General features: G+C 32.9%; 1 protein-coding gene across 1 annotated transcript in view; it reads right to left on the bottom strand.

Moving 5' to 3' along the window:
• The window catches only part of LOC111054020 (stromal interaction molecule homolog), a 70,732-nt gene that overhangs the window by 31,125 nt on the left and 15,286 nt on the right, over positions 1–24,321 (bottom strand). Inside the window, exons 2-8 of the mRNA XM_039439483.1 lie at positions 14,130–14,272; positions 10,875–10,994; positions 7,587–7,699; positions 6,363–6,478; positions 4,717–4,886; positions 2,074–2,229; positions 789–956 (exon numbers count right to left, since the gene is read on the bottom strand). Coding sequence (XP_039295417.1) covers positions 789–956; positions 2,074–2,229; positions 4,717–4,886; positions 6,363–6,478; positions 7,587–7,699; positions 10,875–10,994; positions 14,130–14,272 — 986 coding nt within the window. The remainder of the gene's footprint in view (positions 1–788; positions 957–2,073; positions 2,230–4,716; positions 4,887–6,362; positions 6,479–7,586; positions 7,700–10,874; positions 10,995–14,129; positions 14,273–24,321) is intronic.

Below are 24,321 nucleotides of genomic sequence, written 5' to 3'. Positions count from 1 at the left end.
CTTTCTCTAATTTTGTCTTTTTATACTATTTACATAATGAAGTAAATATTATTATATTATTATTCCCAGGGCAGTCATGTTGTATAACCCGGTTGGGAGGAGAAGTGTGGGCAGACCCCGTAAGAGATAGATGTGATGGTGAGTTTGAAGTCGGAGCAGGCAAATTGCCTGATCCTTGTAAGAAGACGGCGACGACGACAAAATGAAGTTATTAATTATTGAGGATGATGCCCTCATGAGCTTTTTGCTTGTGCGTGGGTAATGGAAATTGCGTTGGTGATTTGATGAGATAGTCAAACGTCCAAGTCATCGGCGGGATTCGAACCCACGACCAGGCGGTGCTAGCAGACCGAAGTTTGAATGAATCTCAATAAGCTTAATACAAGAAAATGTAAAATACATGCATATCAAAAACAAATAAACAAGTTTATAATATACAGAACTGCATAGTAATGAATCACAAACCAAATTTAATGCGACTTATTAAGAAAAATACAATCCAGCACGTAAGATGCAACTTACGGACTGCTGGAGGGAGTCTAACACACTATTTTAGTAAAGCAATAGAATGGACTGAAAAAGATAAAAGAATAAATAAAAAAAAAGTTTGTAAGTTTGTAACGATCCTTACCACCAGACCATGTCGTTATGGTTATGTTGACACTTCTAATGATTATCACAAAAAAATAAAAGATTTTTTTTTTAAATTAAGTATAGGAGGGAGCATAATTAAATACAGTAGGGTAAGTTGAAATTGAAATAATGTGAAAGCGATAGTATCTACTTACAGCTTCTCTAGCCTGTGTAAGTTGTTTCTCAGCGGAGACTTTCTTCTTGACATAGGCCTTGTTTTCGATTTCATGTGTTAGCTGCAACCACTGCTGTAAGCCGGCAGGAGGTGACCAACATCTGTCCTCCAGTTCACCCTCGGCGCGCTGAAGCTCGTTTCTCAGCATCTAAAATCATAGAAGAATATTGAAAATAATGAAATCGAAATAATTAAGAAATTAAGCTCGTTTCTCAGCATCTAAAATCAGAGAAAATATTCAAAATAAAAAAATCAATGATTAGAATTCATCTAAATAGTTGATAAACTAATATTTTGTATTGTTTTGTTTGTTTTTGATCTTACTTGTGATTGATTTGAAATCTAGATTCTAGCTTCTCTTATTAAAATGTCTATAATGTTTTTGTTCAAATGGCAAATAAAATTATTTGATTTGAATGATATTGATATTATTCTACCTCCAAGCAAGGTAGACCTTCACTGCTTAGTAGTAGTTCTGTGAAAAGTAGACCTCTCTCATTTATCTTACACACCTTTTACAGGGTATCACGTTGGCTAGAACTAATTTAGAAAACCAATACAAAAAACCTTTTTATTTATTCACTTGATCAAGATCTCAGTCGATCAAGAATTAGCCCGGATAGTCAACTCCAGTACATCAAGTTTTCAGTTCGTTGAGTTCCCGTTCCTTTCAGAAAGTCCAGTGGATACAGTTTCATCTATTTAATTCTAAAATTATCAAAACGTTCTGAATAATACGAGTATATTGCCATTCAAAAGCAAAAACTAACTCCTAACCTTTCCCTTTTCTATTCATTTATATGGGTTTTATCAGCAGAGAGATCCTTTTGGATGTTCTGCCTTGCCGTATTACCCAATGTCATTTCCTATTAACACCCAAGTTTACAGGTTATATATTGGGTTCTTGATGTTTTCTCACTAAAAATTTGCACTTTCACTCCCTGATTTTCTATTTTATAAAGTTTAAAATTGAGAAAACTTATTTCCAAACACAAATTCACATTTAAAAAACAAACAAATATAAAATTTTGAATATAATATTGAAGTTGAAAATTTCAAGAGCCTTTCCCTAACCCATCCTCACTAGTTTGCAACGGTGTAGCTGACTGTGAATCATCCTGCACCGAAAACTTGATGCCGTGAAACTTGACGAACTGAATGGCTCAACTTCCCTCCCATCTGTGTTAGTATATCAAGAAATGGTCAAAGTAGGTACTTGATGAACAGAGAACGTGCCAAAATTAGACCCTCCCATTTCCACTAACCTCAATCTCGGCTTTGAGCTGTGACACCTCCAGATCGGAGTAGGAAGTCCTGAGTTCGGATCCCTCCAGACTGCGCTGCTGTTGCAGCTTCCTCTCCAGATCTACTTTCTCCGAAGTGGCGTTCTCTTGCTCTTGTTTGGCTCGCTCCAGCTCTTTCTAAAACACATCAACATGCTAAAATAACTAAAAAACCCACCAAAGATTAAGCCTGGTTGATAAAAATTCCTTAACTTACTTGTGATAAACTCTGTTACTTTAGTTTATGAGCTTACTTACATAACCGGCTTGTAGTATTCTATTGTTTATGAAAATAATTTTTTTTAATTAAGGTAAATGAGAAGATAAATTGACAATAATAATTGAGAAGAAAAACTACTAATTCCATAGATATGGAAAAGGTCATTTTTTGCTGAGTATGATATCCACATAATCCCCAGGCTTGGCCATGGATAATGAGACTGATTTTGATGAGAAATGAGCGGATCTACAACTTCAAATATATATACGCTATCAAATATATCTTTGATTCAGCAGACAAAATGGTTTCCGAACTACGACAGATAGTTTCCGAACTACCAGGAAGCGATTATTGAGACTATAATAATGAATTATATTTGGAGAAGTCGGCTCTTCATGTGGTCTCCCTTGCAACGGAAGTAGCAGGTACAAGGATTTTAGCTTCTTATCGATAGCTAATCAACACGACCACAGAGCCAACCTCTTCCCGCAATGATGAACAGAGATTAATCAATTTTTTCTGCTGGAACAAATATATATTTGATAGCGTATACCTCTCAAATATTGAAGTATTCTATTTGTTGATAATTTAAAAAATATTACACAAACAACACCATCTCTAGAAATTACTTCAGAGTTCAGTTCAATACTATTTTCCAGAAATAGAAAAATGTATACTTGAAACGATATTTTTATACCTAATTGATTCATATTTTGCATGCAGATTTCTAAAAAGTTGTAAAGATATCAAAAAATGTGTTAAAGGTGATGAATTTACTCACTTCCTTTCTGTGATGATTCAATAGAACCTGACCAGTTTGAAAGAGAAAATTTAATCGATCAGTCACACTGGATTCATGAAACTTTTATAGTTTTCAATACAGTAGTTATCAAGCATTCAATCTCTACATAGTATTGTCTATCCGTATGAATAATGTGTAGATTTTTCAGAGATATTGTAGAGCACCATAACTAATTCTACTTTTTTCTGTTTCTGATTCCAGCTTCAATAGACGGAAGTAATCAAACTGCAAAATTAATAATTTATAACCATAATATAACCATGCAATTATAATAATTATTTACTGCTACAAAGTAATCTAAAAGTGGAAGAGGGTAATCTAAAAGTAGTAGAGATTGATACAAAATTGGAACTCTACCCACTAACCCACTAGGACACTGATTGCAATAAGTGGCTCATTTCTCAGGATTGATACCTCAACATTTTCCAACAATCTGAGCTAGACTTTCTAAAAAGTCTTGAAAATACAACTATTTGAAAAGTAATTATTAAATACTTCATGAAGAGATCCATATTGTAACAAAGGGTTTACTTCCCTTCCGATTAAAACTAACTGCATAGAATTGTAGCCCTACTAATGTGCGTAACAAGTGGTATTCAATATTCCATCATATACAATACAAATGGCACTATAATTTTCACGTGTATGGAGACAGAAACAGAGACCCGCAGCCATCGGGTAAAGGTAGGCACACACACATGTCTCCACATAAGTGACAATTATAGTAACTTAATGACCTCTTGTGTTGCTCAATTTTTCCAACGATACGGTAATTTTTTATATTATGATGAATAAACCATTATCGCAGCCGAACAATATGTTTGAGACTATTATTGTAAGTTACTGGTAATATTAATTTATTTATTCATTTATTCAAGATTCATTAAAATAATTGGGGGAGGACCAGCAGGCACAGCCCAAAACTGTTCCTCCTCCGAATTTTGATTCATTAAGATATTATAAAATTATTATCAGAATTTTGATCTATTGATAATTAATTTTTTCTCCCCAGCAATTCTTTTTTAACAGTTCAGAAGCGACTCCTCTATGCACACGGACTAATCGTCCAAGCGGGGAGTAATAACACTCATTATATGTTTATATTAATAACACATTTTCTATTTTACACATATAATTTCGATTATTATTATTTGCCTTGTAATGAATTTATTTCTGTATGAATTGAATTAAATGAAATTTTGACTTGATTTGAATATGACGTCTACTACTGAAGTCTACAAAACATACCAGTCGTGAGACCAATTGCACGAAAAAGCAGTCGAATTTTACCGCCGTAAAATGATATCATCTAATTGAACTGCAATACAATACGATGGCGTATTAAATTCAAGGGCCTGGACAATCTAAGAGCAATCAGAGCTGTCATGGATATAACTCAAGATCCTCTTACGACCGCTCCCCGTGTGTTCTAAATAAATTGAGTTGAATGTAATTTTGACTTTATTTGTATTATTTCCTGATGTCTACTACTAAAGTCCTTATTTTTTCAAGCCCTAAAAGACTGACCGTCAATCTAAAAAAATCCGATAGTCTTTTTATAGACAGTTGCAGCAATAAGTGTTACAGTTGGTAAGTAGCCTACCTGGAGGTTTTCGAGAGCCAATTCGGCCTTGTGCAGCCCCTCCATGTCCTTCATCATGCGCCTGAGATGCCGACGCGAGTTCTTGTTCTGCCTGTAGGCATACCAACAGCAGCTTAGAGCTCCCAGCAACAGAGTCACCAGGATCAGGTCCTTCAAGTAATGAGTTGTATCTGCAATACAACATTCATACAATATTCATCAATCAACATTCATTAAATACAATATTCATTAATCAAAATTAAAAAAATAATGAATTAATAGATAAATAGAAAGACGTAAATAAAGTTGTAGAAGAGTCATCACTATCAGATTTTTTCAAGTAATGAGTTCTATCTGCAATACAAATCAATCAATTCGAATGAAAGCATAAATGGCAAGACAAATAAAGTAGTAAAAAAGTCAACGCAATAAGGTTTCATAAGTGAAGAGTTGTATCTGTATTCCGAAATCATAAATTAAAATAGAAGAATAATTAACAGATACGTAGAAAGACAGATAAACTAAAGGCAGTGCCTCCGCAATAGGATGTATCAAGTAATGAGTTGTATCTGCAATACAAATTCATTAATCAAAATTAAAGAATAATGAATGAATAATAATAATAGAACGACGGAAATAAAGTTGTAGAAGAGTCACCACTATCAGGTTTTTCAAGTAATTCATAAGGATAGAATAATAATGAACAAATACGTAGAATGACAAGAAAGAGTCACCACTATCATATTTTTCAAGTAATGAGTTAGCTAACATATTTAAAAAAATATACATTGTTAAAATTTTGAAATATAATAAATTAATCAATGATAATTGAAACAAACTCAGATAATTGTGCTGAGTTTGTTAATATGCCCCAACTGAAAAAAATTAAAAATTTGGTTGGATAATTTAGATGTAGCATAATGAAATTTATGACTAATGTATTGTTTTGTTGTAAGCCATTTCGTTTTACTTTTTCTTTATGTAAGTTCAGGTTGACTATACTAAACACAAGTGTTTTATATTATTTATACATGTACTGTATTTATAATGATTTTGTGAATAAAACTCAATTTGAATTTGAAAACAAGGCTGAATTTTCATTATTAAACATTATAGTTGGAGTTTCTTTTCAAGTTTTAAAATTTTCAATTTCAATATTAATACAGTATTTTTCAGTTATCAATGATGATTTAGTGAAGTATTCTTATTTAATTTGGCGTTCAACTTTTTTAAATTCTAAATTCCTAGTTTATATATATTTTGGACTCAAATCATGAATTGTAAACATAATCTATTTTTGGACAATTTCTATCTAAATTTGGGAAATGAACAGTTTTTGGGCTTTAAGCCTGTTGTTCCTTTCCTAATCATTCATAATAATACTGAGAATGATTTTGTACGTATCAATGTATAAATAAAAAAAAACATTTATAAGTTTTCTGAGAGCTGACCTAACAATTAATTATTTAAAATCATGATAATATTTAGCTGTAAAGTAAATTCTTGTAAAAATAGCGTTCACTAATATATTAAATATTTATATTTCAATTTACATGTTTAGTGTATGGTAGGTACTTTGTCAAGTAGCCTCTTTAAGGTTTGCTTAGGTTAGCTTATTGATTCAATAAAAGTTTTTTCTATTCTATTCTATGAATTGAAGAAATCACCTTTGGGTGGACCGAAAAGGACAACATCCATAGCCTTGAGTGCAATTTTCTGCTTATGTATCGGATCTTTGATTCCCAATACATTCGTCATGAACTGCATATTGCTCGCTGCCAGACTGCAATAGAAACAACATCAAATTAGAAAACCAAATACGTTGAGGAACAGAAGATAATCTACAAAAATAGGAATAAGTAAAAAACACATAAGAAAACATCACCAATAATTATTTTTTAAATTGGTAGGTTTTGCTCTTTTGTATAGGTTCATTGTCATTATTCACTTTCTTGGTGAGGGGCTACTTGTATTTACAAAAAAATAAAAAAAATCAAAGTACTCTGTTTTCAACTTTATTTTGTGGTTCAACAGGTTTTGACTAATAATGTCACTTGAAAATGACATTATAGGTCGAAACATGTTATGAGAAATAAAATAAAGTTGGAAACAGGGTACTGTGATTCTCTATTTTCACGTTTCTATGTCATATTTGTTGCATATTATGTATATATGATCACTTCCACCATCTACGTTAAATGATAATCTACCAATACATGTAGACATGTTCACATTTCAAGCTGCGTACAGACCTGTGCCACGAACACGTGTATTTCGCTTCCCATCAGTTGGCTAAGCTTATTATATTTGTACTTACTGTTTTTGTACAAATACAGATATAATAAGAATAGCATCGGCTGATGAAAACTGATATGCGCGTGTTCGTGGCGCATAAGTCTGTACGCACCTGAACAAAACGTCTTAAACAAACACCGATCTATCTTCGTTCTAACCGAGATTGTGCATATTGGCCTCAGTAGATAAATTATAGTTGAACTGCGCATAATATCACAAAAATCACTATAATAATATCACATAGTATAACACAAAAGTATAGAAACAACGTATTTCTTATCAAGGAAAGGGAAACGTGTCTTCTTGAGGCCACCTCAGCTAGCAGTCAGTTATGCAAAATAAATTCCTGATGGTTCGGAAGCCACCTGAAACAGTAGGTCTCTACTTATCGCTCACCAACTTCCCTTCCATTACCCACACACAAGCTCATGTGGGCATCTACCTTGACAAAAATTAATTTTTATGAATTATGTGTAGTTGAATAAATAGAAAAATAGCAACAAAAGGTAAGAAGTTTCTAATCGAGTAGAGGTTTGATAAGAAGTCACTATTTTGGATGGTTTTAGAACTATTAGAAGAAAAGTGAATGAACTGACCGTGGAAGAGAGGCACCAGTAACTTTGTTTACAATGAATACTGGAACATACTGAGGCAACTCCACGCTGCTTGTCAGCCATTCTGTCGTCTGCTCCACTGTCCAGTTGTGAACCTGAAAAATACAAGTCATTTCATTCAAAATTCATTCATCTATTTGTCAATTCATTGATAGTTTATTCATATATTTGTCAAATCATTGATAGAGAGGGTAGAATTCAATAACTAGAACAAAATTGAAAAAAGCACAGTTTTATTTTGTCACATCCACATTTATTAGACAGTCATTAATACAGGACTGCAGTTCCGTGTTGAAACCAACACAACTTCAGTTGTAGTGTTTCAACGCAAAACTGCAGTACTGTATAAATGTCTAATAAATGTGGATGTGACAAAATAAAACTGTGTTTTTTCAATTATTATGGAAAAATTCCACAATATCAATTCTCATTCAATAAATTTTAACTGGAAGAAAATCAAGATATTTTCAATAAAATGCATTAGTTATATTTTTACAAGATAATAAAGGGCTAAATCAAAAAATGATTTTGACAATAATTATCAGATATAACAATCGTTCAGCATCTTTCGAGAGCCAATTCCTTGAATTAATTAATATTGGACTGTTCGAGTATGGGGGAAATAGGAAAATATAGAGATAGAAAACCAGAAAATAGCCGATTTGAAAAGCACTTGAGCATGCTCAACTTAAAATACTCATGTGAAAAATTGGTTGTTTGAAAACAAACAGCTTTGATAACAATAAAATGTATTTTGATACAATTTTTCAAGTAAATGTTTTTCAATTGGAATGTTTTATTGATGTCAAAGAGAGTTTTCATTTCAATACTAGGAATCCTCGTGATTTGAGACTGTTGAGTCTTCATCAATCTTTGGACAATATCAACCATAAAATGCTCCATAGAACATCATTAGTCACAATTACAATAAATACATTAAAAATAGCTTACAACTGAAACATGTATCAATCAAGATTAGAAAGAAACCATAATGATAGGGACGTATAGAGGATAATTACGAGAAATATTGCGGCAAATGAAGTAGGAAAACATTACCTCTACTGAGAATCAAAATAAATACTCAGTGCCACCACGTTTGATATACTTAATTTCGAAACACTCAACACTGGAGGATATTAACATCAACACAAACACCTCTAGTTCAATCTTTTCTTCGAATAAATCATGAACATTAAACTATACAAACGTTTGTAGTGCAGAGCTCATGCTACAAACATGACCAGTAAAGTATTTCTAAACTGCTAAGTGTTTAGCAAACCAAACAAACACAAAAGTAGACCCATTCTGAAACTAATTTTGCCAACTCACACTCCCACAAAACTCAGTGAACCACTTGAAATGATTGAATAATTATCGACTGCTGACTTCTAGAAGGCACACAAGTTGGTCAAACATTTCTCACGATCTGAGATAAAATTAGATTTAATTGGAAGGGGCGGGGCGAGCATACAACAATTGGCCTAATGCTACCGTAGTCGATGGTTTATACATTCCAGTATTATGTGTGACCTTGTTTTATAATAATGGATATTTAATACGGTAAATTAGATCAAAATTAATTATAACACATGAATTAGATATCTAGGGAAACAATGAGGAGAATAAAAAAACTGAATGAGATTCTCAATTGAAGAACTGTTAGTTTTTAATTTAGAACTTTTTACAAATTTGATTTTTTCTTTTGAAGTTATTTATCTATTAAATCCTATGTATACTGTATAATGTATGAATAAAACCAATTTTTTAGTACCCTTTTATTGAAACATTTTAAAAACTCAAAAACATTTTAACGACTAGTTTCGACCTACTTTGGCCATTTTCAAGTTAAATCATTTTTAAGTTAAAAAGTTAAATCATTTTAATTAGGCCAAAGTAGGTCGAAACAAGTCGTTAGAATGTTTAAAAGTTTTTAAAATGCTTTAATAAAAGGGTACTACAAGTTTTATATTGTTTTTATTAATTTGAATAAAGTAGCCCATGTGAAGTGATTTTATGTATAATGTATATATATAATGACTACTGTCTAATTGTATGGGGTATAAAAAGTATAATTTTACTAGCCATAATAATGTCTTTTTATGATCTTGTTCTTCATTCTCAATAATAATAAACGTGTACGATCACTATCTGATAATTTCCTTTTCCATAATGTGTAATGCACGATTTTTGTTGCAATATAAAATTCAGACTTACAACAATCATCAATCAAAATACGGCACTTTACTATTACGGGAGAAATCATTCAGATACTAGTGAATATAACTAGATCTACATGGTTAACAGTATCTTAGCGTTAAAGGTGCAATTTTATCTGTTCGTATCATAATATATAATACCCATCAAATTGTCTTTTTTCTTTAGGGCTATGTTTGAATATAAATATAAATAAAAATCCAAGTACCCTTTTTAAAAATTATTTAGTCACAACATGTTTCGACTCTATAATGCCATAATCTAGTAATTGGAAAATAAATAGAATCAAATAGAAAACGGTACTCATACTTATATCTTTATTTATATATAATACCCTTTTCTCCTGAAATCTAAACTAATCTTCTCTTATGATTTACTCTCTTAATAGGGCTGTTGAATTTTTGGAGGTATTTTTGAAGCTTAATAGGCTACATTACCAAGTTTAAAAATGCAATATTCTGATCAATCCTAAATATTCCTATTTTTACATAATATCTTGAATTCATGAGTTTCTCTTGTACATCACAAGTAGTTCATTATTCATATGAACTTATGCATCTAGAGCGAAATGCAGACTACATTATAACATGATGTGACATGTCTTGTGATACAATTTGTATGGATGTTACCATGTTACTGATCTTTAGAATTTATCAATATGTCTTGTGCATCACAAGTTCATTATTATTCGTATGATCTTACGCATCTAGAGCAAGATGCAGTCTGCATATTATAACTGCCTTGTAAGAAAGTATTGATTAGAAGCAATTGATGTCAATTGACTAATGCCCTATTCATATTCTTCCCATTTCTATTGGTTTCATGTAGTTGTTTTGTATCAGTCTTTGATAATCTTTAGTTCGATAGTTGTTAGTTTTAAAAGTCAGTCCTAAATCAACGGAATCAACTTCATGGAATCAACGAGATTTCTAGAAAACAAACGAATATTTTATGTAGAATTTGTATATACTAAATAAAACTATAATTTACAAATAAAATTGACTGAATATTTACTAAAATTGACTACAAATTCAATAAAATTGTGTTGAATCTTACCTCAGACCTGAGCCATGCCTCCCACAATTCCTTAACGCTAATATGCATGTCATCATTTTTATGGAATGCTCGTTGTCTCCTTTCAGCTCCGTCCTCATACTTCAACTCTTCTCGAAGGAACTGAAAATTAATCAGGAAAACACGGATATGAGAGATGTTGAACAAATAAAGAAATAGGATTGAGAACAGAAAACAGATACTGCTAATGCCACGATAAGCTTTTAGCCTTTGTTCTTATAGCAAGAAAGATGTTCTTGTGATATTCATATGGTATAATTGTAAGTGGTTCGACATTTCACATTGTTCTGTATTAGAAGTTTTTTGATAAATCAATAATTCGGTTTGATATTATTTTGATATGACGTTGAATAATTTCTATTCTCTCGTATATTTGGTTTCAAAATTAAAAATTCACAATGTATAGTTTTCATTAGCTAGTTTATTGGATGCTTGATGTAATATATTTAGAGAATCAGGATATGCCTTCAGAAGAACTAACTTTATATGCATAAGTTTTATTGAAAAATGTAAGAAGAAAAATTTTGGACCTCTGTCTGGCTTTTGGTGTGTTTTTGTTTCCTATTGCACTGATTTGATAGCTAAATGAAATAGTACACAGGCCTTGCTTTGTGCAGCCCTATAAAACCATTCCTTCAGAAAAATAAATTATAAAAAACACATCATAATGGATTAGGCTTTTCAAGCCTGTTCCGTCGCCCATCTCTTCCTTGGTATACCAATACTTCTTCTGCCTAATGGCTGGGGAGTAGAGCATTCAATGGGGAAACGGTCTTGTGGCATTCTAAGGACATGATCTGACCACTTATTTCTTTATGTTTTTATCAAACTCAACAGTGGTTGGACATCACATTCTCTTCTTATATTTTCATTCCGAATCCGATCCTCTCTTGTGCATCCTTCGACTTATATAAAATCACAAAAAACAATGAACAGCACATTTTTACTTCAATGGACAATCAAAAAAAGGAAGTGAATGGAATTTATTGAGGATTTAAATTTTCCTCCATCAATGCTACAAAATATGGATTCTGTTGAAGATCATGATTCAAAATATTATGGAGCATTAGTTCAACACAAAAATGACTTCCCAGTTTATTATTATTTATCACTTTCCAGTTTTATCTACTACAACTACTTTCAATCAGTATAAAACTGTCAAGACATCTTCTACTGCTCTTAGATTGGAATGAGTGGTACATAAACGCTATCACAGTAGTAATTTTAAATTGGCCCCCCACACAATTAATTTCAACAAAAAAAGAAGTAAAACGATGGTGAGTGGGATGGAGAGTTAAAGAAGAAGTTGATGGAGGAGAAGGAGGAGGAGGAGGAGGAGGAGGAGGAGGATGAGGAAGAAGAGGAGGAGGAGGAAGAGGAAGAAGAGGAGGAGGAGGAGAAGAAAGAGAAGAGGAAGGAGGAGGAAAACTGACTGAAAGAAACCGACAGCAATTCATCTGCGTGCATTTCTTTTCATCATTTGATCCAAACCGTCAACTGTCAATTCAGTTGTTGAATGTTGATTGAATAATTTGTGACAACAACCAATTGTTGCTTGTTATCGCTGTAACTCGCCAGATGATATCTCTGGAGACAAAGTCGAAGCATTACATGACTAACAGCGGGATAAGAGACTTACCACATTGATTCGATGATATAATTTTGTCATTTATCTCTTTCCTCATACTTTCATACTTTTAACGATCTTCCAACTTCTCATTAAAGAAAAAAACATTACTGAGTTTAATGCCTGAATAAGTTTGTGTGTAGAAAATGTGAGAGATTAGGATGACAAGATAAGTAGACCTGCAGTTTTAGGTGGGTTCCGAACAGTTCCAGTTACATTTTGAATACTTTTCTCCAACTTTTTGTGTAGTTGAGAAGTTGATATTGTGGTAATTATTCATATTAAATAAAATATGTAATATAATATTTCAATTATAAGACGTATTGTGATATTGTGGTAATTATTCATATTAAATAAAATATGAAATATAATAATATAATATTTCAATTCTAAAATGTATGTATAGAACAATTTATGACAATTATATTTCTAAGACAATTTCTTAGTCTTTTCATTTAACTCTTCTCCAACCTGAATTTTCTCTCAACTCTCCTCCAACTTTCCATCTTTATAGCAAAGAGCATTCTAAAAGAGAAATTCTATTAATATTCAATGGTAACACACTTTAAATTGGACTAGTAAAGGAATCCTAACCTACTTTTTGAATTGTCATCACCTAAATTTAGAAGAAAAATAACACAAGGATTGCCTTAGTATTTTATCTACCAATGTTTTTCATCAGTGTTGTTTGTTACATAGATTAAAAAGATAGCGGTTGAAACCAGAGGTTTTAAAAATTAGAGAAAAGAGAAACCTTTGTCAGTTAATTGAACTTTTTCCAGTCAATCACACTATGTTTTAAATTCAACTACCTAGTAGGTAGTAAGAAAAAGTGCATAAAGAATTAACTAACATGAATACTAATATTCTCAAAGAGGAAAAGGCACTAGATTATTATTTATGGGTCACTGATCCCTAGTTTCGATAACAACACTCACATTAATTGTGTGGGAGTAGAAGTTGAGAAATGAATCAATTCGCTAATGTCTATTTTAAAATGATTCTGACTCAAAACATTTGACAAACATCAACATCTAACAGTTGGCATTCAATACAGAGAGTTTTCCGAGTTCCAGAGTTCAGACTTAAATGCTTCATTTCTCATTGATTAAATCATGATCACTTATGATAATAAGGAAACGAAGAATAGGCTTTTAAAAAAATGTTGGCCCAATAAGGGCCAAGCTTGAATTTTTCGTTGTTTCAGTTCGTAGTAGAACATTGTGGAGGTTCTAAGTCTCTTTATGCAAGATTCCTGTTCAAATATTGTTAAAAAAAAACATCAAGTTTAGTTACCCTTTTTATATTTAATTACTGCATCACATGTTACAGAATCAAATTCATTTGATAATGACTGTAGTGGGCTGAAACATGTCATGCCGTAATAAAATATAAGAACGGTACTTTGTTGTTGAATTTATTTCAATGTGTCCTATTATAATACTGTATAACAAATTCCCTATTTATTTATTAATGTATTTTATTTTAAGATAAAAAGTACACAAATGTAATAATATTGGTAGATAAAATAATAAGGTAGCCTATAATATAAAAGTAGCCATATAATATAATAACTTGAAATTTTGCTAGAATATTGATGTTTCGGTTACCTCAGTTGATTCGGACAAGTCGACAGCGCCATTGGCATCATCGTCGAGCTGCCTGTGCAGGGATTTGATGGCCTCCAGACCCAATCTGTCATTGGTCGCCATCATTAGGCAGGACAGGTCGTCGTTACACGCTTCTGCGCCAACTGTAAACAAACATTGATTAATAGCCAAGTCAGCAACACAAATATTCACATTTCTATTCATTCATTACATCAAAAGCATCACAATATCGGAATGAAAAACACACATAGCTCTTACTATCAATTTCTAACACAATTTTGAAAAATATAGTCGATATAATAATAATAATATCGAGTGACCTGGCTGACTCAGGTCTTGTGTCAGTTTTCAGTTTACTCTGTACAAAATTACTTCTCACTTGGGATGGACATGCGCAGCAGAGAAAGCATACAGCGGGAGGGATACAGAGGCGCGATGTTGCCGTTTTGAAGCGGCCAGTGTTCACCAACTTCTGCATGTGTGTGCTTGTGTGGGTGTTTATGTATGTGAGTGTATGAGTACGGAGTTGATTATTATATCGCATCATATTTTATTTATCATTTTTTTCTCAGTTTCTTTATTATTATTATTATTACAATTTAGTTGCGTAAAGCCACACATTTTTGAGCAAGGCTCAAGTGGCATGCAACATGTCAAGTTCAGGATCGGGATCCTGAGAATGCGTTGCAGCACTCCTCTATTGTATAGGGACATGCCTCTACCAATGTCCTGGTTATCTTAGATAAAAACACTTCTATATCCTTTAATCTATTTTTTATAATTTAGTTGTAGAATTATCAAGAGTTTTATTTCCTCATAAAGTATTATTATTCTTCGTTTTCCATTTGTAATATTTACTTAAATATTTTTACCTTGTTTAGAAGTATATCAATGTTTTCTCAATTAAATTCTTATATTCTTTCCAATACTCATGTGGAACATTTTTAATAAAATTAGTAGAATTGATGGTGATGTTGACAATATCTTTGTTTTCTTATTATGGAACATTTTTGTTTTATCAATTTTGGAGTTTGATATCCTTCTTTTATTTGATTATTTTCAATTTTTTAATAATGATATTCGAACTCACGACTCACAAACAAACCTTAAGGTTCATGTGAGCGTAGTTTCAGTAATTGTGAACTTATACTTATTCTATTATGTATGCTGTGTATAAATGTGCATTGTATGCTGTATTTTGTTGGAAACAAATAAATTCAATTCAATTCAATTCTAGTGACTGTTCATGTGCTCATACAAAGTTTCCTGTCTGCAAACAGTCAGACGACTGACAAATTGGCAACTGCGCTTCTACCTATGACTTTTTTAATCACTGTAATTGGCTGATCTCCCTCCATTTCTCTGCACCGCATTTTCCTCCAAGTAAGAAGTAATTTTGTACGGACTATACATGACCTAACGACTGTTAATAGGCAGCCGGGACCGACGTCTTTACGTGTCCATCCGAAACACTGGAGTGGCTCGAGAAAAATATCTTGGAATTTGAACCCAGGCCTCTGAACTATAAAGTCAGCATTTAATCCACTCGACAACAGCCACTCCTATAAATAATATAGTCCAAATTTTCAGTTTATGTCCAAAATTCTGTTTACGCCAAAGGGTTTTCCAATCCAAGAATAATCCGGAAGAATTCAATAAACTTGTATTCGTTTATCGGTTCAAAAACATCAAGATATTGGGAAGAAAAAGCAGGCGCTAGCATAAAATCTCTTCTCTTCCTCAACATCACGTTTCAAATAACAGATTCCATTCAAGGATGTTTAAAATATTTGAATTATACATGAGAAATAGGACTGAGGAAGGAAGCACAGCTATCAAAATATATCCATGCATGAATATGTAATATGTTTTATTGATGCTTCTCATCCGTCAAGTATTTGTTTCTGTGACAATATATTAAAAATACATTATACAGTGTGTACAAAAAAGAATGACCCTATTTTAAATAGCTATATTTATTATATTGGAATTTATTTCATTTCTCAATGAAATCACATCACATAAATCACAACAATAAAATACGCTTTACTGTCAGTGTGAAGAAATCCCCTCTTATGGCTACAAACCTATGAAAGAAAGATGAGTTCTTACCAGAAGTCTCTGTACAACATTGTAAGACAGGCATGCATCGATGCATAAGTAACAATGTCACAGAATGCATAACTAATTGAGACTGCCCAATGTCATAAAACCCAACAAGGGAGGCGCTGATAGTAATTGTAACAAAAAACACCGAAAATAGAAGCAATATAATAGAATAAAAGGTTGTTAGACCGCCTAAAACTAGTAACTGTGTGGGATTGGTAAGTGTGTGAGTGTGTGTCATTTTTTCTAGTTTAATACTTGCCAAAAGCTTTTTGGCAGAGAGGCCACTGTCTTGGAAATTTTCGTCTAATCCGTGTACATTTGAAATTTTTCTGTTGCAACGGCATTCAACGTTTACGAGAAATAATGTATTCTTCACTCGCCCGCCCACAACCGATATGATTTCGACGAGTTGGCAATTTCAAATCATTTGTCTCAGTTGCTGAAGAATAGGACTTTTAAGACTTGAGAATAATTGGGATTGGATCTTGAGGGTTCCAGTACGACTTGATTCGTGATAAGTGATAAGCCTTAGGTATCTAGTACTAGTACTTAATTACTAGATATTAGTAGCCAACTTTATTTCAAAACTTGCTCGAATAGTTGGGAATTTCAAGTAATTTGTTTAAGTTGCTTGAGAATAGGACTTTTGAATAGTTAAGCTAGAAACATGCAGCTTCCAAATCCTGTAGGAATAAAGATTTGAATCTGACCTACTAAACGATTAGTAGTATTTCAAAACTTGAACGAAGAGTTTACAATTTGATTTTATTCACTTCAATTGTTAAAGATAATGAAATTTGAAACATGATGGTTGAACTTGGAAAGGATAATTGATAGTTTTAATTGTGGAATACTTGAATCTCAAAAATTCCAAGTGCAAGGTGCGGCAGAACCGATTAAGCAGTTTGCTTCGATTGTCATATAAACTGTGACAGAGTTAACATTTTTCTATATTAAGTCCACGTTTTAATGGCAGTATTTGAATAACATTGGTGTTGCTATTCTTGTCTTTCTTTCGAAAAAGCTGATAGCGCTATCGGTTTCTAGCTACAGAAGGTTGCCAAATCGTTTTTAATAATGTGGAAACATAATAATTAATAAAATATTTAATATTAACTATGGAAATTCATTATTGAAGCATTGAAGAATAAATTTTCTTGACGAATAAAATACATTTTATAATTTTCAACAAGGTTGAACAGTTAATATTGCATCAGATAACTCATATCGTTATCAGTTTTTTTCCAGAGAAGGCAGAGAATCGATAACGCTGTTGTCCTATTTTTTCCACAGAGATTAGAACGTGGACCCCACTATGCTGGTCAATATTATTTGATCGTTATTTAACCACATTTGAGTAGACAGCATTATTTGGACCGGTGCTCATCGTAGTTTTGTCATTCGCGTTGATTACACAAACAATATGAATCGAGCTTTTCAACGACATTCCAACATTCCACGTAACAACGCCGTTCTAATAATAACTAATATTAATACTAATATCGTTCTAATACCAACACTAATATTAATACTAATTTTGCACTTCGCCGTTCAATACTAACACAATTTGTTCCTGGGTTCGGCAGTTCGAGAGAACTGCTAGTAAACTTGATTGATTGATTTAGTTTAGATTTACCCTACACACAGATGTATAGTCTTTGTAGGGGTATTCCATACATTTTTATAACAATTATTGTAATTGTATTTAATATTGTATGAATGCATTTTCTGGAATAAAGAATATTTGAATTTGAATTTAGTACACTACTAATAGACGCAGATCCATTAGAACTCCAGAAAATGTACAGCGGATGGAGACAGTAGGCCAATGATGATCACTGGACCGTTCTGCTCGTCGGCATTGAGGATTTCAGACCATACATTGAAAAGGATTTTACATTCTGATTTGAAATTTCATCCATCTAAAGTGATGATTGCTCAAGTTTCATCTCGAGCAGACTACGGCAACCAACAAAATTTGTGTGAGCAGGAATGCTCACTCAGATCCCTTCAGGTCTCAATTTCGTACAATTAGCAGGAAATGCTGATATTTCGGAAGCTCCAAATCTCAACTTGTCATATTCACAACATTATAGGAATCCATAATGAAGATCATTTTCATGTATTATCAGTTTGAAAAATCAGATTCTGGATTATCCTAACATATGATAAAAATGCTCAAATGAAAAATGCAGGCGAGCGAAGCGAGCCTGCTGATCTCATTCATGGACGAACCAGTAGGGGGTCCAGGGGGCGGAGCCCCCTGGCTAGACGGATAAGGCGAGCGAAGCGAGCCTGACGGCTAGTCTATTAAAATTTCTGAAACGATGAATCCAACACAAAAATGATCGATCAGTTATTAATGGATGAGTCTCGCAAAGCAGATTCCTATTAAGGCTGACAGGCGCGATAGATCATTAATGTGAGCCTAGTCGTGTTCTGTCTCTTACTAGTGCAGCACCACTATTCGATCTGTCCAATTGGCAGCGCTCGATGTCAAAATACTATCGCTTTAAATTTGTAACCGCTCCAAAAAAATTAACCATCCACATGGTAGTCGGTCGTGAGGCCTGTCTTAGCTACATTCCGAATCTCTACTCAGAGAAAGAGAGACTTAAATAATGAAATGAAAAAGTAAGACAGAGAGAGGGAAAGAGGATGATTGAGAGGAGTGGGAAAGAAACAGAGGGCGAGTGAGGGAGAGAGAGTGAGAAGAATAAAGACAGAGAGTTGGGAAGAAAGAGAGGAGGATTGAAAAGAGATACTAAGAACGCGAGAAAGAGAGAGAAAAAGAGAGAGGCAATGAAAATGTTGGAGACATAGTGTGTATTATATTGAATTGCATTTCTTTATGTACATTGCAATACAGAATATGCTGGTTCAATTTATAGTTTAAAATATACTGTATTTAATATAGCTAACTATTTCTATCTACATTAATTTTAAAGCTTGAGTGTTATTGGACATTATGAAGATAAGATGCGATTTGTTTGAGAGAGAAGGAGTTAGTGAACGTGTGGAAAGGGATGGGATAGAAGAAGAAAGAGGGAGAACGACAGAAAGATAAAGAGAAAAGGAGAAAGATTGATTGATTTTTTTCAAGAAAGAGAGATTGACATAGAGAGAAAGAGGGAGGAAGAGTAAGTAGGATCAAAAAAGGAGAAGAAATACAAAGTTGGATGCGAAAAGCGTAAAAAAAATAGGCGAGGAAAAATATTGAGAGAGATAATAGTAATGGTAGTGGAAGGAAGGGAATGATATTGTATTAAAAGGAGAGAAGAAGGAGATAGCAATTGAGAGAAAGAAAGATTAGAAGATAGTGTGGAGTAGGCGAGAGGAAGAGAGAAATAGATGAGGAAGGAAGAAAGAAAAAGCATAAATGGAAAGTATTAATTGAAAGAAGAGAACGATAGAGAAGTAAAACAATTGGAGAATTTAAAGTGAAGAGAACGAATTAGATAGAGATTGATGGTAGAAAGAATACTGCTGAATGTGAAGTAGTGTGAAGAATATTGGGATAAAGAGGATGGTGTGAAGAAAAAGAGTGCGAGAAGTTGAAATTGTAGAATATCAATTAAGAGAATACTTAAACTGAATGAGATGGATGATGCTAAAAAGAAGATGAAGACAGAACTAAAACAAAGATGGATGAGAAAAGGAGAAGGTAAACTAGATGAAGATAGATAGAGAAAAGAACTAGGAGATTGTTATGCATAAGAAAAATTCGTGAGAAGATAAATAGGAGGGGAGAATGAAAATACAGATAGGGATTATTGAAAATTAATTTGATGACATATATTTCTCATCAAGAAATATAAAGTAGATGAAGAAAAATAATGAACAATTATAAGAGAGTTACATAGATTAGAAAAGGATGATAAGTTGACATGATGGAGGTAGGAGAGAGGGGAAAATTATAAGAGCAAAAGGAGCGAGGGTTGTGGGAAGGTAGAGTGAGTGAGTGAATGAGCAAGTGAGAGAGCTATATAGAGAGAAAGAGAGAGAAAAAAAAGAGGAGAAAGAGAGACCAACAGATGAAGAATAGAGAATGAATTTGGGCACGAGACCAGGTTTAGGACTGGGCTACCAGACACAATTTGACCCAAAAAGTACGATTCAAACAAGTCAAATTCTGCTGCTAGAAGGCAAATCGTTTCAGAGTTGAACATCTATTTTCATTCCACAAAACCTACCCCAAGTCTGGGAACTAACAGAATCGTCCTTTGTTCTTTTACAAAATAGAATTAAAGTTGTCAAAAGCACATGTTCTATACATAATTTATAATCAATATTCTATTAAAAATCATTTCCATGAAAAATAGGGATGTGATTTATCATTAGTGCAATGGTTAATAATTATGACTGATTGCAACACAGGTATATTATAGTAGAATTTTGAAATAAAATTGACATTTTTGTACATATAAGCTTCGAAAATAACCAAAAAATAATCCCAGCATTTTGAATATTAGAATGAGCAGAGAATACGAGCATCCGTACATCCCATTCACTTTGTTATGTGACATTTGTCATCAGCCAATAGTGTAAGAAGTAGGCGGGTTCTTTGGTGACAAAATGGTTAGTCCTGCTTTCTGATTGGCCGATGATTATGTTGTGACGTCAACCAATAGGATTGGTCAACGAGTTTGAAGGATTCAGTATGAAGCATCAGTTTTTTGGGTGACATCAATTTCATATAGATTTCAGTCCATCTATAATCATCTGTTTGATCAACGGTTTCGTTCTCAACAAGCAAAAACACAACCTCCCTGACCTACCCTTTTATCTTTGAGACATAATTAAACATAACCTTCTAGGTTCATCTAACCGTAGAATAACTGAAATTGAGCTTCTCATCTAGATAAACTGAAACTGCAAGAGCCTTACAATGGAGAAAGATGAATGGTATGGTTGCATAACACGTATAAAAATTAATGCAACAATAGAAGTTCAACCAAACAGAGCTTAATACAGTTAACCTATCAGATAAAAACAATATAAAACTTTTAGTACCCTTCTATTAAAAACTTTAATATATTTTAACGACTATTTTCAAGTTAAAATGGACTATGAAAATGATCTATGGTCGAAACTAGTCGTTAAAATATTTTAAAGTTTTTAATAAAAGGGTACTAAAAGTTTTTATATAGTTTTTATTTGAAACAAGTAGCCCATATATAAGCGAAGTGATTTTAACCTATGAGTTATCAGAACCCGAAAGAGGTGATACTTTTATCATTATAATTTTGAACTAACAGACACTTCACTACAGTAAATTCAGATTCAATGCTTGAAACAACAAAACTTTCAAGTTCATCTTGGATTTAACACAATGGAACACAAGAGCAGAGAGTATAAGTAAAGAGCAAAGAATTGTAAGTTACGATAATAATAATGTTTTATTGCTCACTATTACTCCAACAATAAAAAGCGTCTAAGCATTATGTAAATATTATTTTTTCAAACGCTATTATTTGTTTTCACTTGAGCCGGTAAGTCAAAGCTTGTTTGTGATGCTTAGTTTTGATATGACAATGTCAAAATAGAGATAGAACAACATAGTCAGAACTTTTCCTTGTTAATGTATTATGCTCGTCGAAATAAAAAGTGTGATGAAATAATTAAAAGGAAATATAAGCACCATAAAAAGTACCATATTTTCACACTCTCATATAACTCTTCAACATTTCCAAAACATACAAAATAGAATAAAAAACGATATAAAGAATCTCAAGAGACCCAGAAATCCATTCATTGTATCGCTGTGTTCTTTATAACTCTAACATCATATAAATATAGTCACACCTAGCCATATTCTAACACTACATTTAACGCTGGAGTGGCCGTAGTCGAGTGGATCAGATGCTGGCTTCATGATTCAGAGGCCCGGGTTCAAATACCGGCCCGGGCAAGATATTTTCTCGGGCCACTCCCGTGTTTCGGATGGACACGTTATGCCGTCGGTCCCGGCTGCCTAAAAAGCAGTCTTTAGATCATGTCAGAGGCCCTGAAATTGATCAGTTGCGACCTGAAAACTCTGACACCAGACCTGAGCCAGTCAGGTCACTCGATAATATTAATATATATAACGCTAAACCACGTTTACTTGTAGATATGGTTGCATCTATCATAATGTGTTTCATACGGGGTTTAAACGAACAGCTGACATTATTCACCGTTTAAACTGAGTATCTGCATACGGGTCTTAGACTTGAGTACGTTTAAGGTTTATACACCATCGGGGTATAAAGTTATCGGGGTTCGTAATACCCAGGTTCTACAACACAAACATCTCCCACATAATCCTCTCTCAAAGAACCTCTACTCTACAATTTCAACAAGCACCTAGTAATTTTGAAAAAATCTAATCCAGTCAATCCGGTTTTCAGCAATTTCTTCAACTACTCTCAATAAAACAGTCAACAGCGGATGTACCAAACTTCACTAGTCCATTGTGTCAGCTAATTTATTAACGAAGAAGATTCTCTCCAATGAGACCGGTTGGCTCAACAACATCAAAGAAAAGGTTTCCACTGTAGATTCCATAACTATATTTATATAGGTACTTCTATAGCTTAAGAGTGTACACAACCTAATCATTAGTTACAAATGGTGAACGTAATCTATATCTATATTTCCGAGATTCACACATGGAAAATGTATATTTGCTTACCTATATTTGAAATTATGTATTGTTAGAATTAGCAGCCACTCTGCCTGTCATTCAAAAATATTTACTGTGTGAAAAATACCGATTGTTATCATTGTTTGAGCCAAAATTTAATTTGAGTCTTTCAGTTTTCAGAGAATTTATTCGTTCTCACGAAATCTTCGACTTTTATTAAGAAAATTTTATTTATACGTTACGTGAAGTGTGGGTACATGAATTGGAGATTGAAACCCACATTTGAATCAAGAAGACAGTCTTGATAAAATTTGTTGAATGAGAATTGATATTGAATTGAAATTGTTCCATGATTTTGAAAACTGCAGTCCTGTATTAATGTCTGATAAATGTGGATGTGACAAAATAAAACTGTGTTTTTCAAGAAGACAGTGATCTGAGAAAACAAGTTGTTAAAAGAACTGTGATACAGATTATCATTGTTTGAACGAAATATTCTTGTTACGAGATCTTGAGATCTATGAGATTCTTTTTGTGATAAGAATATATTACTAACTCTGCTGTAGTTTAGATTTAGACACTGTAGTAAATATTTAAAATCACTTATTTTTTGGTTGAGGAACGAGGAATGCATTTCGCTCCTAAGGAGGAGCTGCTTAATCAGCCTGTATAGTAGTACTCTCCATAGAAACATGAATTTAAGAATGAACAATACATTTTAAATGGAGGTGGTCTGAGGAAAAGACTTGCAGAAGGAATTGGAGTCCATATTCTTCACATTATTAAAATAAATAACAGTTTTTCTCAAATTATTCTAATTGATAGGAATTCATTTCCCAGTTTTTCATTCTTACAAAATCGTCTCAGACATTTAAAAGACAATTTACAGAGGATACATGGATTTAAGATTGAAAAATACATTTGAAATGAGAGATGGTTTAAGGAAAAGAGTAGTTAAAGTAATTGGGGTCCATATTCCTATCATTATTTAAATCAAATATTTCTCAAATTGTTTTAATGGATAGGGAATATATTTTCCATTTTTTCATTCTTACGAAATCGTCTCAGACAATTTACAGAGGATACACGGATTTAAGATTTGATAATAAATACATTTGGAATGAGAGGTGATCTAAGGAAAAGAGTTATCGAAGTAATTGGAGTCATATTCCTCTCATTTATATCACAGTTTTCTCTAATACAATTGATAGGAAATTCATTTCCAATGTTTCCATTCTTACAAAGTTGTCTCAGACGATTAAATGTAATGTTAATGTACATATATGTAAAGCGTGTTATCCCCATGGATTCGGCAAACAATTCGATAGATGTCATTCCTGTCTCATTCATAAACTTTATAGGAAATCTTTTGAAAATTATATGAAGATTACATTCATAAATGATATGTGAAGTTTGGTAGAGTGTTACATGAGTGCTATAGTTGTAGTGTTTATGTGA

Source organism: Nilaparvata lugens, chromosome 12, assembly GCF_014356525.2.
Source record: "Nilaparvata lugens isolate BPH chromosome 12, ASM1435652v1, whole genome shotgun sequence".
Classification (NCBI taxonomy): domain Eukaryota; kingdom Metazoa; phylum Arthropoda; class Insecta; order Hemiptera; family Delphacidae; genus Nilaparvata; species Nilaparvata lugens.
This window is presented reverse-complemented; position numbering and strand designations above follow the sequence as displayed.